This window comes from Microtus oregoni, unplaced genomic scaffold (assembly GCF_018167655.1).
Source record: "Microtus oregoni isolate MIOR12 unplaced genomic scaffold, Mior012 000050F_006, whole genome shotgun sequence".
NCBI classification, from domain to species: domain Eukaryota; kingdom Metazoa; phylum Chordata; class Mammalia; order Rodentia; family Cricetidae; genus Microtus; species Microtus oregoni.
In genome coordinates this window covers 708,044-722,194 of record NW_024543230.1, presented here as the reverse complement: position 1 = coordinate 722,194, position 14,151 = coordinate 708,044, and the positions used below count along the sequence as shown (strand labels likewise).

The following is a 14,151-nucleotide window of genomic DNA, read 5'->3' as shown; positions in this document are numbered from 1 at the left end:
GCTGGTATTAAGACAGGAGAACTGTGAGTCCAGAGCCAAAGCCATTTGCAGCAGGGTGCCAAGACGATTTGATGAGAAAAACAACAGACTTTAGCAAATGATGCTGGATTAAAAAAAATACCTAGAAACCAACATCCACAGCCATGAATTTGTATAAACTGAGAGTAGACGAGAAATTCTTCTCTATCATACAGGGAATTTATTGAAAAACTACACTAACATTACACTCAGTGGAAAGACTGGAAGCTTTCCTTTCCAACTAGGAAAAAATACAGGAGGTGTGTGTGGGGGGGAACATACACAGAGAAAAATCAAAACACATCAAAGGCCTATACATGTAAGAACTAAATCTCTAAACTCTAAGAAGAAACAGGTAAATTTCATCATCTTGAGTAAAGCAGTTTTTAATACAACAGCATAGGCACAATGAAGAAAAACACATGCAGAGGAATGGGGAAAATGTATAGCTCAATAAAAACAATAAAAAGAGAAAAACGGGGCTGGAGAGATGACTCAAACGTTAAGAGCACTGGCTGTTCTTCCAGAGGTCCTGAGTTCAATTTCCGGCAACCACATGGTGGCTCACAGCCATCTGTAATGAGAACTGGCACTGTCTTCTGGCGTGCGGCCACACATGGAGGCAGAGCATTGAACACACAATAAATAAATCTTAAGAAAATGATGTAAGTATGAAAAGGTGCTCAACATTACACATCAGAGAAATGTGAAACCAAACCACAGTATGACACCACTTCACATTCACCATGCTGGTTGAAATAAAACAGATAAACATCGAGTATAGACCAAGATGGAGAAATTCAAACCAGAGAGGAATAAAATCCATGCTACAATATGGATGAACCTTGAAAACAGCACAACAGCTCTATATAATTGTGTACGTCCATTTACACAGAGAACAGGAAACCGAGGTCATCAGGAGAGCTCAGAGAGGAAAGGAACTTACAGTCCAGTCTGACCACCTAGGTTTGATTTCTGGGATGCACGTAGTGGAGAGAGAACTCCCTCAGAATTCATCCTCCGACCTCCACATGCACATGGTGCTACACGTGCATGCGCACACACACAAACACAACACAAAAAATAATAGAAAACATTTTACAGATAAATCTACAGAATAGATTGGTGTTTGCCAGATAACAAAGGCAGAGTGTAAGTGAAGCTCTGTGCTTAACAGGCATACAGTTCCCTTGTGTGTGAGTGTGGGAGAGGGCGATTATGGAAATACCCTGGAATCAGTGGTGATGCCTCTGCAGGACTGTGAGTATATTAATGAGCATTTAATTATGTTTTTAAATTATTTAAATGCTCAATTCTATCATTTTTAAAGGTAAAAAATAAACTTTTATCTGACGTATATTTGCATCTCTATGTGGAACAGAAGCTGAAATAACACACAAAAAATGGGGGTGGTAAATTATTTTTTCCTCTTTAAAACCTCTTAGCTTAGCATATCACTCTTTATAGCACATATATACACAAAACTGAAGCCAACTAAAAAACACTGTGACAGTTACAATACGGCTCTGAAAATGAATGAGATATTTCAGAATCTGAAAAAAAACATACAATTACTGAGTGAAATATTTATATATGAACATACATACTATGTATATAGGAACATACACTTCTATCTGTAAAAGCGCTTCACAGTGGTAACCAGAAGAGTTTTTGAGACTTTTAATTTATACCACCTCGTATTATTTCATAATTTCATAAAAATAGTTTTAACTCAAATAATATCTGAACCCTTTTTAAAAATATAAGTTCATATATTCAGATGACTGTTAAAATATCAGAGATTCAAGTTTATCTGTTGAATAAAACATGCAGCATATGCAAGGGAAGACTTTTTAATATGATTTTTTTACAATCACAAAATGGATGTTCCAATAAAGCAACATACATTTTCTAATATATCACATTTATTATAATGCAGTATTTGTAGACAACTTGCCACAAAGACATTTTACATATTATATATGCCCCAAGAAAAAAAATTATTGTGGCCAGAAAAACATCTATGTGAAAAAAGAATATAAAATAATAAACTAGCATACTTCGGATAAGAGAACCAAAAATTAGATGACTGTGATAGAAACAACTTATCATATTTGATATCTAATATAATCTGATGTGTCTTCTAAGCACAAGAATGCTATCAATTATGAAATAGGGAGAGTACATTTGCATAGTAAAGTGCTGAGTGCTTAATACACGAAAATCTACGAAAGGATGACTGTAGGATCAGAAGCCTAAAATGCATATTAGCAATATTATAGAATGTGCATTCCATCTATTTCTTAACTGTATGACACACTCTGCAAAACATACAAAAGAAAATTGACTTCACCAAGACTCCAAGGTGGCATCAGTCATACTAGTGAAAGAGAAGGCAATGGATGTTAAACTGGAAGAGCTGCCATACTGAATACTGATGGAAGATTTCATCCCCAAAGTCATTGCTGTTCCATTTCAGATTGGTTATGAGCAGTATTACAAAAAGAATGTCAACACAAGAAAAGAGACCATCACTAGCGTTAGCATGGGGCTGACCTATAGCTTATGTGTGTTTCAGCTACTTGGAGCTAACAACTTAGGCTTTTTACAAAGAACTCAATTATGAGCAATGGTACAAGTACCACCGAAAAGGAACCAGAATAGAAAGCACTCTGTGCTTTTTAACGTGACTTCCTGCCAGCTCCCAATCATGAAGAATTCAAGTCAGACTGAACCTTTTCATAACCTGAGAATTAAGGTCCAAGAAGAGGTGAGTGGCACATGCAAAAAAATAAAATTAAAATAAACAAATACTTGGAGGTAAAAATGAGAAACTTGAGAGAATTTACACCTTTACTTATTTAATAATGATGTTAACAAGTGGGGGGGAGACTTACCTGCCACTCAAAACCCACTTTTACTTATCTAATAAGAATGTTAGTAAGAAGGAAAAGAAAATCTTACCTGCCACTCAAATTCGCTGTCTGACCAATCCCAGTAAGTGCTGATAGATGAGGAGACATCACTGCAGACACTTCCCTCAGGGAATAGGTCAAAAGAAGTGAAGTCTTGATCATCCAACAGCGAATAGCAATCATCTTGATCTCCCACGGAAACGGACGAAAACAGCTCCTCGCTACATTCCGAGCTTGCGACACTTGTTCCACAAGAAGTTAGGTTCCACCTTCAAAAGCACAAGAGAAGTAACATCAGGAACCCCAGAACCACACAACGTGAAGACATTAACAAAACCCACTTAGGATATTTGTGACGAAGGACTTTTGCAGTCTGGGGGTAGTGTGATTATTTTTTAAAGTCTTTAACCTTTGGCTGAGTTACTGTGAGGGATTATATGAAAACCCATATAGAAAACTTAACACATGCTAAAAAAAAAAACACTAAATACACTATCCACTAAATTTACACATATACGCGCATGTGTGTGTTTGGACCAGAATACAACCTTGTGTCGGTTTTCAGGAACTGTCCTACCTTTGTTCATTCACCCATTCAACAGTTGTTAGTAATAGCTAAGTGCCAGATAATATCTTCAGTGCTGGGGGAAGCTGCAACTAATTGTTTTTAATTAGAATTGCCTTTCAGCATGCAAAAATCCTGTGGAAATATGTTTGCCTCCCTGAGCAATAATGACGTTCTTCACATGAAGTTTGTCTGCCACACTTAACAATAACTAGTCAATCACTGACAAGAGTCAGGCCTTTGCTTGCTTTTGTACTCTTACTGTGCTCCTTGGGCTTCCAGGTGTGTGTGTGTGTGTGTGTGTGTGTGTGTGTGTGTGTGTGTGTGTGTGTAAAACAAGGCTCTAGAATCCTCTCAGATGCCACGGACTTTTTTTATCAGCATCGAGTGAAAAGGATTCACAGCTAAAACAAAAAATTGGCAAAACAGAAAAATAGCACCTTTTCCTGTCACAGATTTTTAAACTCCATATATGTATAGCTAGTCTAATTTAGAAATATAATTCTTCTTATCTTTAAGCAATGCAGATAAAACAAAGTAAGTAATATTTATCTATTTCTGGAACTTGGTTCTATGGGAACAAGAGGTTTATAATTCCCCTTCTAGGAATCCACTCCCTTCCCCAAATAGAAATTTGAAAAATAAAAGATGTATTACAAATATGCATATATAATATTATTCTATTGTTTTGTTGTTGTTGTTTGGTTTTTATTTTTTCAAGACAGGGTTTCTCTGTGTAGTCTTAGCTGTCCTGGAACTCACTCTGTAGACCAGCCTGACCTCAAACTCAGAGATCCACCTGCATCTGCCTCCCAAGTACTCAGATTAAAGGCATGTGCCACCATTGCCTGAAAAACAATGTTATTTTAAAAAGAAAAAATAAATGCCCTAAATGCCCCTAGATGGAAAATTGGATAAAAAAAAATGTAGTACATTTACACAATGGAGTACTACACAGCAGAAAATAATAACGATACCTTGAAATTTGCAGGAAAATGGATGGAGCTAGAAAATATATTGAGTGAGGTAACCCAGGCACAGAAAGAAAATTATCACATGTACTCACTCATAAGTGATTTTTAATCATAAAGCAAAGCAAACCAGCCTACAAATCACAATCCCAGAGAACTTAGACAACAATGAGGACTCTAAGAGAGACTTACATAGATATAATCTACTTGGGTAGTAGAAAAAGACAAGATCTCCTGAGTAAATTGGAAGCATGGGGACCATGGGAGAGGGTTGAAGGGGAGGGGAAAGGCAGAGAGGGGAGCAGAGAAAAATGGAGAGCTCAATAAAAATCAATAATAAAGAAAGAAAGGACCTCAAAGCATCAAGAATGACAGCTATATCTCAACACTGGCATTTTCAGACTAAGAGTTCTGGGCTGGGGAGGTGCTTCAGTGGTTAAAGCACTTGCACCACAAGCCCAAGGACCAGAATTTCAATCCCAGAACCCATGAAAATATTTATGGTGGGGAATATTGTCCACCAGTAATTCTAGCGTTCTAAAGGCTGAGAGAGGGGACCCCCCCACACACCCTGGACAAGCTGGTAAGACAAACTAGCTGTATAAGCAAACACTGGCTTCAACTGAGAGATCCTGCCTGAATGAACCAGGAGAGCAGAGAAAAACAACTATCAACACCACTTGAGCCTACACACACAAACGCATAGCACATACTCACACAGTAAACACACGTGAACACGAGAAAAAATAGAAAAATACATAATTGCAATAAACAGTTCACAAATTAAATTGTGAACACACACACAGGAGAGAGAGAAAAAAAGCCGCAAATCCAAAACTTTTGTCAGGCAAGCTTTATACTATAAATAGGATAATTCCACCCTGACCTCATATGATGTGGGGTACAGTCAAAATAAAGGTATGCTAAAAATATTATATAAAATTTCTTCAAGCTGGGGGCTGGAGAGATGGCTCAGTGGTTAAGAGCATTGCCTGCTCTTCCAAAGGTCCTGAGTTCAATTCCCAGCAACCACATGGTGGCTCACAACCATCTGTAATGAGGTCTGGTGCCCTCTTCTGGCCTGCAGGCATAGACACAGAACATTGTACACATAATAAATAAATATTTAAAAAAAAATTAAAAAAAAAATTCTTCAAGCTATGCCTGCACTACTCATGTGAAACATAAATTCAGCATTTAGACTTTGGTCACATCTCTAACATATCTCATTATGTATGTGAATACTGCAACCAAAAAATATAAAATTGGAAACATCAGATTCCAAGTATTTCACATGAGCAATCCTCAATCTGTATTTATATATAGAAAAAAAATGAAAAGAAACACAGTGTTGCCAATATTCTCTCTGAGAAAAGAGCGGCTTTTTAAAGAGCCTTCAATTTCCTATAAAGAGCTTTTGAAATAAAAATTTAAATAAGATTCTTTTAGACTGTTCTGATAGTTTTGAATTCTCAATGAATGTTGAGTGTGTGTTCAGCACGGATTCATTGAAAATTACAAGCCTTTATACTTTTAAATTGCTTAACTATTTTATGTGTATGGGTGTGCATACCATGTGCATGCTTGGTGCTCAGAGAGGCCAGAAGTAAGCACTGGATTCCTTGGAAATGGACTTACAGATGGTTATGAGTTGCCAGGAGGGTGCTGGGGATGGAATCCTCGTCCTGGGGAAGAGCAGCTGGTGCTCTTAACCACTGAGCCATCTCTCCAGCCTGAGCCCTTACATTTTAATGCTGTCGAACACCAAAATATGACCATAACATTAGACTCAAAGGATGAGAGTAATGATATGGTTGTAGTTAGAATTTGAAGAGAAAAATGTAGACAAAACTGCCAATATTTATGGTGTTTGACTTTAACAATTAAGCTTGCTGTTCTAATTGCAGGGTAATTTTTTTTTAAAGAGGAAAGCCAATAGCATTTCTTCCCAAGATTGTTCTAGTATACATATGGACTAAAGACTTGGTTATTTTGATAAGCAGTCATTTAAATTCTAAAATAAAACCGTCTGCTTTTTATGGAATATATACATATTAGAGTATTACTCAGCAGTAAAAAACAACGACTTCTTGAATTTTGCATACAAATGGATGGAAATAGAAAACACTATCCTGAGTGAGGTAAGCCAGACCCAAAAAGAGGAACATGGGATGTACTCACTCATATTTGGTTTCTAGCCATAAATAAAGGACATTGAGCTTATAATTCATGTTCCTAGAGAAGCTAAATAAGGTGAATCCAAAGACAAACATATAGGCATCCTCATGAATATTAACCTTCATCAGGTGATGAAAGGAGACAGAGACAGAGACCCACACGGGAGCACCGGACAGAAATCTCAAGGTCCAAATCAGGAGCAGAAGGAGATGGAGCACGAGCAAGGAACTCAGGACCACGAGGGGTGCACCCACACACTAAGACAATGGGGATGTTCTATTGGGAACTCACCAAGGCCAGCTGGCCTAGGTCTGAAAAAGCATGGGATAAATCCGGACTAGCTGAACATAGCGGACAATGAGGAATACTGAGAATTCAAGAACAATTGCAGTGGGTTTTTGATCCTACTGCACGTACTGGCTTTGTGGGAGCCTAGGCAGTTTGGATGCTCACCTTACGAGACCTGGATAGAGGTGGGCAGTCCTTGGGCTTCCCACAGGTCAGGGAACCCTGATTGCTCTTCGAGCAGATGAGGGAGGGGGACTTGATCGGGGGAGGGGGAGGGAAATGGGAAGCGGTTGCGGGGACGAGGCAGAAATCCTTAATAAATAAATAAATTTAAAAAATAAAAATAAAAAAAATAATAAAATAAAATCCCTTGGAAAAAAAAAAACGTCTGCTTTTCTCAAGCCTGATCCCAGTACTCAGCAAGCTACAGCAGGAAGGAATATTTTATGAGCTTGAGCCCAGCTCAGGCTACAGAGCAAAATTCAAGAGGACCCTAGGATACAGTGTGTTCCAGGCCAGCATGTCAAAAATAAAATTAATTAGAAAAGTTTTTAAAATTAAAAAAAGAGCTAGGCAGGTCAAGTGGTGGCAGTACATGTCTTTAATCCAAGCAGAGGCAGGCAGATCTCTGTGAGTTGGAGGCCAGGACAGCCAGGAGTGTTTCACAGAAAAATCCTGTCTCAAAAAACCACCCCCCCCCCGAAAAAAAAAACAGAAGAAAGAGAGAGAGAGAGAGAGAGAGAGAGAGAGAGAGAAGAGCTAAGAGCTAGGCCCTTTTCTGAGGGGAGAGACAGTGGTAGATACGGAGAAGGAAGGTGGGGGAAAACGGTGGGCGGACCATATGCAGTTGGGATGTGATATATGAGAGAAGATAAAAGAGAAGGGCATGGTGCAGGCCTGTTCTAATCCCAGCATTCAGGAAGTAAAGATAGGAGGAGAAGCAGCAACATAAGTCCCAGGACAATTTGGTCTTCACAGTGAGTTCCAGGCCAGTTAGGACTATATAACTATATGAGACTGTATTTAAAAAGCAAAAACCATGAGGCGATCAAGATGGGTTAAAGTGCTTGGCACGCAAGCCTGAAGAACCTCCAGTTCCATGCCTACGTGGGAAGATTACAGGAGTATAAACAGCACAAGCCTGGAGATGGGGATGTATCTCAGTGGTAAAGAGCAGTCCCTAAATGTCTTTATCCCCTACAGTGCTGACAAAATAGGTGGCTATAATAGCTCACAACTGATCTGGGCCTGGCCTTGCTGCTCCACGGCTGTAATCCCTAGTGCTCAGGAGGTGTAGAAAGGAGTGTAACTTCATGGCTAGCCTGGGCAGCTCAGCAAGATTCTGTAAGATGAAAATAAACATAGGACAAGGGATATACAATAGCAGTAGAGTATTGGCTCAGCATGCATGAGGCTCTAGGATAATCTCTAGTTCTTTTTTTTTTTTTTTTTTTTTTTTTTTTTGGTTTTTTCGAGACAGGGTTTCTCTGTGGCTTTGGAGCCTGTCCTGGAACTAGCTCTGTAGACCAGGCTGGCCTTGAACTCACAGAGATCCGCCAGCCTCTGCCTCCCGAGTGCTGGGATTAAAGGCGTGCGCCATCACCGCCAGGTGACAATCTCTAGTTCTGCAAGAACCAATCACCCAACTGAGAAACTGATGTATTCAGAAGCTCATTTCACATCCTGCCGGAAAGGTACACAAAAATCAGGCAATCTCCTCACCCATTCGCTTTTCACAAGGGTTTATGTTGATGACATAGTCCCCTGACAGATGAAGGGAACGACTCATCTGGCAGTTTTATTCTCCTCTTTCATCTCATATTTGAGTTATAGGACTTACCAACATTGTTGGGAAGGAAACAAGAAATCAAAGGAAGGTAAACGAAACCTCTTTTTACTATGGAAAAACCTCACCAAAAGGAAATGTCTTAAGCATGCATATATACTTAATCCCGACATTTTGTTTATAAATCTACTCATTTTTGACTTATCAAAATTTATTCTTCTCTTCCAAAATTCTAGACAAACCCAATTACATCATAAAATATAATCATAGGAAAAGGTAAATGTTTCTGAGATGGAGTTGAGAAACTTAACCCAGACCTGGTTCAAACTCCTGGGCTCAAGTGATTCTCCTACCTTGGCATTTCTGTGTGCCACCACAATTATGGACAGTGAGTTCCTTAATAAAGGCATTTCCTTGTCATGGAATTTACTTTTCCCCAAATCTAGTCTGTAGGTATGGTAATCAATGTCACGGATGAGATTCAACTTTAGAAGCCATTAGTACTAGTGCCAGGACTCCCTGGGCTAATGAGACTGTAGATACAGCCTGGTATCTGATAAATGAGAAGGCACAAAATTGTCATCATCACAAGGCCCTTAGCAAGGGTAGTATTTAAACAGTCTGGCCATTTTCTTATCTGGTAACAAAGAGGGAACAAAATCAAGATAAACCAAATATCTAATCACTGACAAGTTCCTGGATGCAATAAAGTTTGTTTTATAATGACTAAATCTTAAGCTGGATTTTTATGCTCAACTATTCAGACCTGGTCTGTGGACTGTGGCGTGACTTGGCAAATGATGTGAAGCAAAAAAGGGATGCATTCAACTCCAAAATAAAAGAACTCCCGAAATTAAACTGTGCCCACATATATGACTTAGCTGCTTGCTTCTCCCGGAAAAGAATCAGCAGCAAGCATATGATCTCCTCAAACACAATTCTGAAGAAAGGCAAGAAGGCAGAACACTGCTTGAGTGTGAAAAGATCTAAAAAGAAAGACAAGCCAGGTATGAAGCCTCACACTGGGGAAGTAGGGTCTCCATGAGTCTAGGGCCAGTCTGGGTAGAATAGTGAAGTCCAAGCCAGCCTGGGCTACAGAGCAATAAAACTTTCTGAGGGGGGGAGGGAGGGAGGGAAACAGAAAAGAGCCAGGCAGTGGTGATGAATGCCTTTAATCCCAGCACTCAGGAGGCCGAAGTGAGCTCGTGAGTTAGCCTATAGACCAGGTTAGCCTGGTCTACAGAGTGAGTTCCAGGACAGGCACAACTACACAGAGAAACCCTGTCTCAAAAAACCAAAAAAATAAAATCAAGAAAATAAAGAAAAAGGAGAGGGGGGAAAAAGTCATCAAGTTTAGTGACATATGCCTATAATCTTGACACTTAGAGACAGAGACAGGAAGATAACAAATTCAATGCTACACTTAACTACATGAAACCCTATCTCAAACCTCTAGCCAAACAAACACATATTAAGATAGCAATAATAATAAACAAGGTAGTCTGGGGCAAAAATCCATTTTGTGTGTGTATATGTATATATATCTATCTCTCTCTCTCTCTCTCTCTCTCTCTCTCTCTCTCTCTCTCTCTCTCTCTCTATATATATATATATATATATATATATATATATATATATAACTCCTTTCTCCCCTACTTTCTGATGAAAAATACACGTATCTGGGATTCCTGCTTATTGTTCCAAGCCTTGTGAAAAGATGTGTTGAAAAGGGATATTCAAAATGAAACAGTCAATCCGGGTTTGGTAGCTCCTGCTTCAAACCTAGTACTCAGGAAAGCAGGATAGAACTGTCTCAAGTTGTAGCCCAGCGTGGGCTATACAGCGAGTTCCAGACCAGCCTAGACTACTTAACGAGACCTTGTCTGAAGTAAACAAAAATAACTAAATAAATAGGCAGACAGGAAGTAGGAGAAATTATGTTTGAGTTCAAAAAGCAGAGCCTTAATTGGAGCCTACCCTTTCCACCCTGGCTGCCCTATTCTGGAAAACAGTCTTGACCTTAAAAGAGTCTTGAATGGGTGATAACAGAGAACGCGTTGTAAAAGAAAAACAAACAAACAAAATTCCTTGAATGCTGGGAACCGAATCTGTGTCCTCTCTGGGGCATTACATGCTCTTGACCATGGAGCCATTTCTCTAGGCCCTCAACTCTCACCGTCCCTTACCCTTAATCACCAGATTTTGCAGTGCTTATCCTCGATCAATCAGCAGAGATGGCAAATTCTGAAATTATTTAAATGTACTGGGCATATAACTTTGTCTAGTGCTTCAAAAATTAAATACTTTAAGCACACTTAATTTTGTCAATTTTCTATGTATGTTTGTTATATCATGGGCTAAATAGACTTAGTTTAAGAAAGCTCTGTGATCACTAATAACATTAGATTCTTTAGTTGTTTTTTTCTTTCCTGTTTTGGCTTTTTATTCTCAAGACAGGGCTTCTCTGTGTACCAGCCTGGGCTGTCCTGGAACTTACTCTATAAACCACGCTGACCTCGAACTCAAGAAATCCCCCTGCTTCTGCCTCCTGAGTGCTGGGATTAAAGGAGTGTACTACCATGGCCAGCAATCCTTTAGTTCTAATTCAAGTTTTCTCACCGGCTCCAAAGGTGTAGTCTGACTGAAAGGTCATAGACTAGAAATTATGAACTTCACACTTGGTTTCTATCTCTGGGCCTCAGTTTCTTCATTATGCAATGAAGACTTAGCTTATCAGAAACTCCCTGTCATCTCGTTTTAAAATGTGTTGTGCCGAAATTCTAGACGATTTTTTTTTTTTTGGTTTTTCGAGACAGGGTTTCTCTGTGGCTTTGGAGCCTGTCCTGTCTAGATGATTATTAAGCTATAACATTTTCTTTCCCCAAACTGTAAATTTACTTTTTAAAATCTCATTATAAACCAGGCAGTGGTGGTGCATGCCTTAAATCCCAGCACTCAGGAGGCAGAAGCAAGCGGATCTCTGTGAATTTGAGCCCAACCTGGTCTACAGAGCTAGTTCCAGGACAGCTAAGACTGTAACACAGAGAAACCCTGTCTCGAAAAAACAAAAACAAAACCTCATTATATATGTAAATGCATGAATTACACAGTAAAGATAGGTCGATTTAAGGATTGGGGGGAATATATGCAAAATATGGATAGATGTAACCAAACACACATAGCAAACTTGGACCAGAAACCAGAACTGGATTCCTTATTTCTAATCCATAGATGGATCATTTCCCTCTTCTCTTATCCACACTCTGCCAGTCCTGGGGGGGGGGGGGGAAGGTGGTGTGTGTGTGTGTGTGTGTGTGTGTGTGTGTGTGTGTGTGTGTGTGAAGTTGAGGGGCTAGAGCCAAGGCTCCACGGTTAACAGCATGTACTGCTCTCCCAGCCGAGCCAAACCCCTTCCCAGCATCCACATACAGGCTGTTCACAACCAGCTGTAACTCCAGTTCCAGGGAGTCTGAGGTCTCTGGCCTCCATAGACACCTGCACTTTCATACACGTACCCACCCCTGACACACACACACACTTGAAAATAAATCATTTTTAAAAGTTGAGGCCAAATTGAAAACCCATTTCAAACTGCTCAAATTAGATAAAACACTTAAACGCTTGCATGTCCAGAACATTGCCTTCCAATAAAATAATTTAGATGAACCCTCTGAAGAAATTATTTGTACAAATTAACCCATCCTACACTCGCTCTACTTCCCTCGCCAGAGATGCAAACCAGGTGGTATGTTTTAGGAAGGAATCTTCCAGAGCTTACATTTTGGGACAGCCTACAGAAGTAATGCAAGGTGTTCACAAAGGAAGGAGAAAAAAAACTGACTAGTTTCTAGGGTAACTAAGGGTATAGCTCACTTGGCAGAATGATTAGCATGCATGAGGCTCTGGTATCAATCCACAGTGCTGCAAAAAGAAAATTATAAACTGAATTGATTAAAATACAGTAAACTTAGTTGGACATAACAAATGTTTGTAATCCCAGAATTTGGGAAAGGCGGGGAGGGGGTGCCAGGAGTTCAAGGTCATCCTCACTGTGTAACCAGTTTGCTGAGAGAGACTAAGCTACAGGAGATCCTGCTTTCAAAGCAACAAGGGGGAGGCGGCGGGGACACTAATTTCCCAATGCTCTGGTACAACGTGGATTAGAACGGGGTTAAATATCGAGAAAGGGGAGGTTCGATAAGATCCACAGATCGATTTGGGGCTCCCTGAAATCGTGTGCCGGAAATGGAAGGGGTTAAACTTTGGAAGATGAATCTAAAAATCAAGAGTTTGGGGTTTAAGATTCTCGGTGTACAGATGGGGGCGGGGGTCACGAAGAGGTAAAGGAGAAGATCTGGAAGGAAGGAATCAGTAGAGTCCAAAGAGGAAAGGGGAAAAGAAGAAAGAAGGCGCAGGGAAACCGGTCTTAAGAAAAATCAGAGGGCAGGGGGTGAACTGGGAGGAGCTGGGGAAGAGCGCTGGTCAAAGGAAGATGGGGGAGGGGGTAGCTCACGGCTCAGCCCAGCACGAGGGACCAAGAGCAGCCGGCAGGAGAGCGACCCGGCATCTCCCAGCCGCCTGCGGGAAGTCCGCCCCTGCTCTCGGAAGAGCTCCTTACCTGTTGGTATGAAACCGGTGGAGCGGATCCGTGCGATGGCAGGAGGACAGCTGGCAGCCGAAGTCGCTGATGTCCAGGCAGCCGGGTTCCTCGCTGGGGCAGGTGCCCACCCCACGAGGGGCTCCTAGGAGCGGGAAGGGTTCCTCTGGGGTTAGAAACTTCTCATAGGAAGTGGTGGCCGACGTCTCGTCGGACATGGTGGGAGATGGGCCGGCTCGTACTCCGGTGCTGGAGATGGGCTACTCAGACGCTCGCCCCTTCCCCCACGCTAACCTGTCCGCGGTGGCCACCGCCCCCGGGTGTGCCCACTGCAGCCACCCGAGGAGTGGGGGGCGCTGCACAAAGGTCGCTGGAGGCCGCAGGGACCCGCCGGCCACCCAGTCCGCTTCTCCGGAACCTCAGAAGCCGCTGCCGCTGCCGGGCCCAGCGAGTCACTGCAGCGCCGCCGCCCGGCCCGGCCGCCCCGCCCACTGCGCTCGCCGCCCGCTGCGGCTTTGGTCCGCCCCGCGGCCTCCACCAGCTCCAGTGGCCCCAGCCGCTGCCCTTGCCCCCTGCCGGAGTGGAGGAGGAACTGAATGTCGGTGGTTGAAGGCCAGGGCGACCTGGCTGGCCTCCTGGATTCGGGGATGATTGAAGGGCCCATGCCTCAGCCAGCCTCTTCCTGGCGCTTCCCACTCGCATTCAAGAACAAAATGTTAGCCAAATAACAACTGTACTCCTTTGGACTAGGGACTTAGCCAAGGTCACACTGAGGGAGCGTGTGAAAAACGAGTCTTAGGTGCCCTTGAACACCAGTAGGCTGGACCACTGTG

General features: G+C 41.5%; 1 protein-coding gene across 1 annotated transcript in view; it reads right to left on the bottom strand.

Annotated features, from left to right (window-relative positions):
- LOC121436893 (protein FAM199X) overlaps positions 1 to 13,793 on the bottom strand; it is a 33,392-nt gene extending 19,599 nt beyond the window's left edge. Inside the window, exons 1-2 of the mRNA XM_041636796.1 lie at positions 13,340 to 13,793; positions 2,983 to 3,202 (exon numbers count right to left, since the gene is read on the bottom strand). Coding sequence (XP_041492730.1) covers positions 2,983 to 3,202; positions 13,340 to 13,536 — 417 coding nt within the window. The 5' untranslated portion in view covers positions 13,537 to 13,793. The remainder of the gene's footprint in view (positions 1 to 2,982; positions 3,203 to 13,339) is intronic.
- Between the last annotated feature and the right edge of the window lie 358 nt (positions 13,794 to 14,151).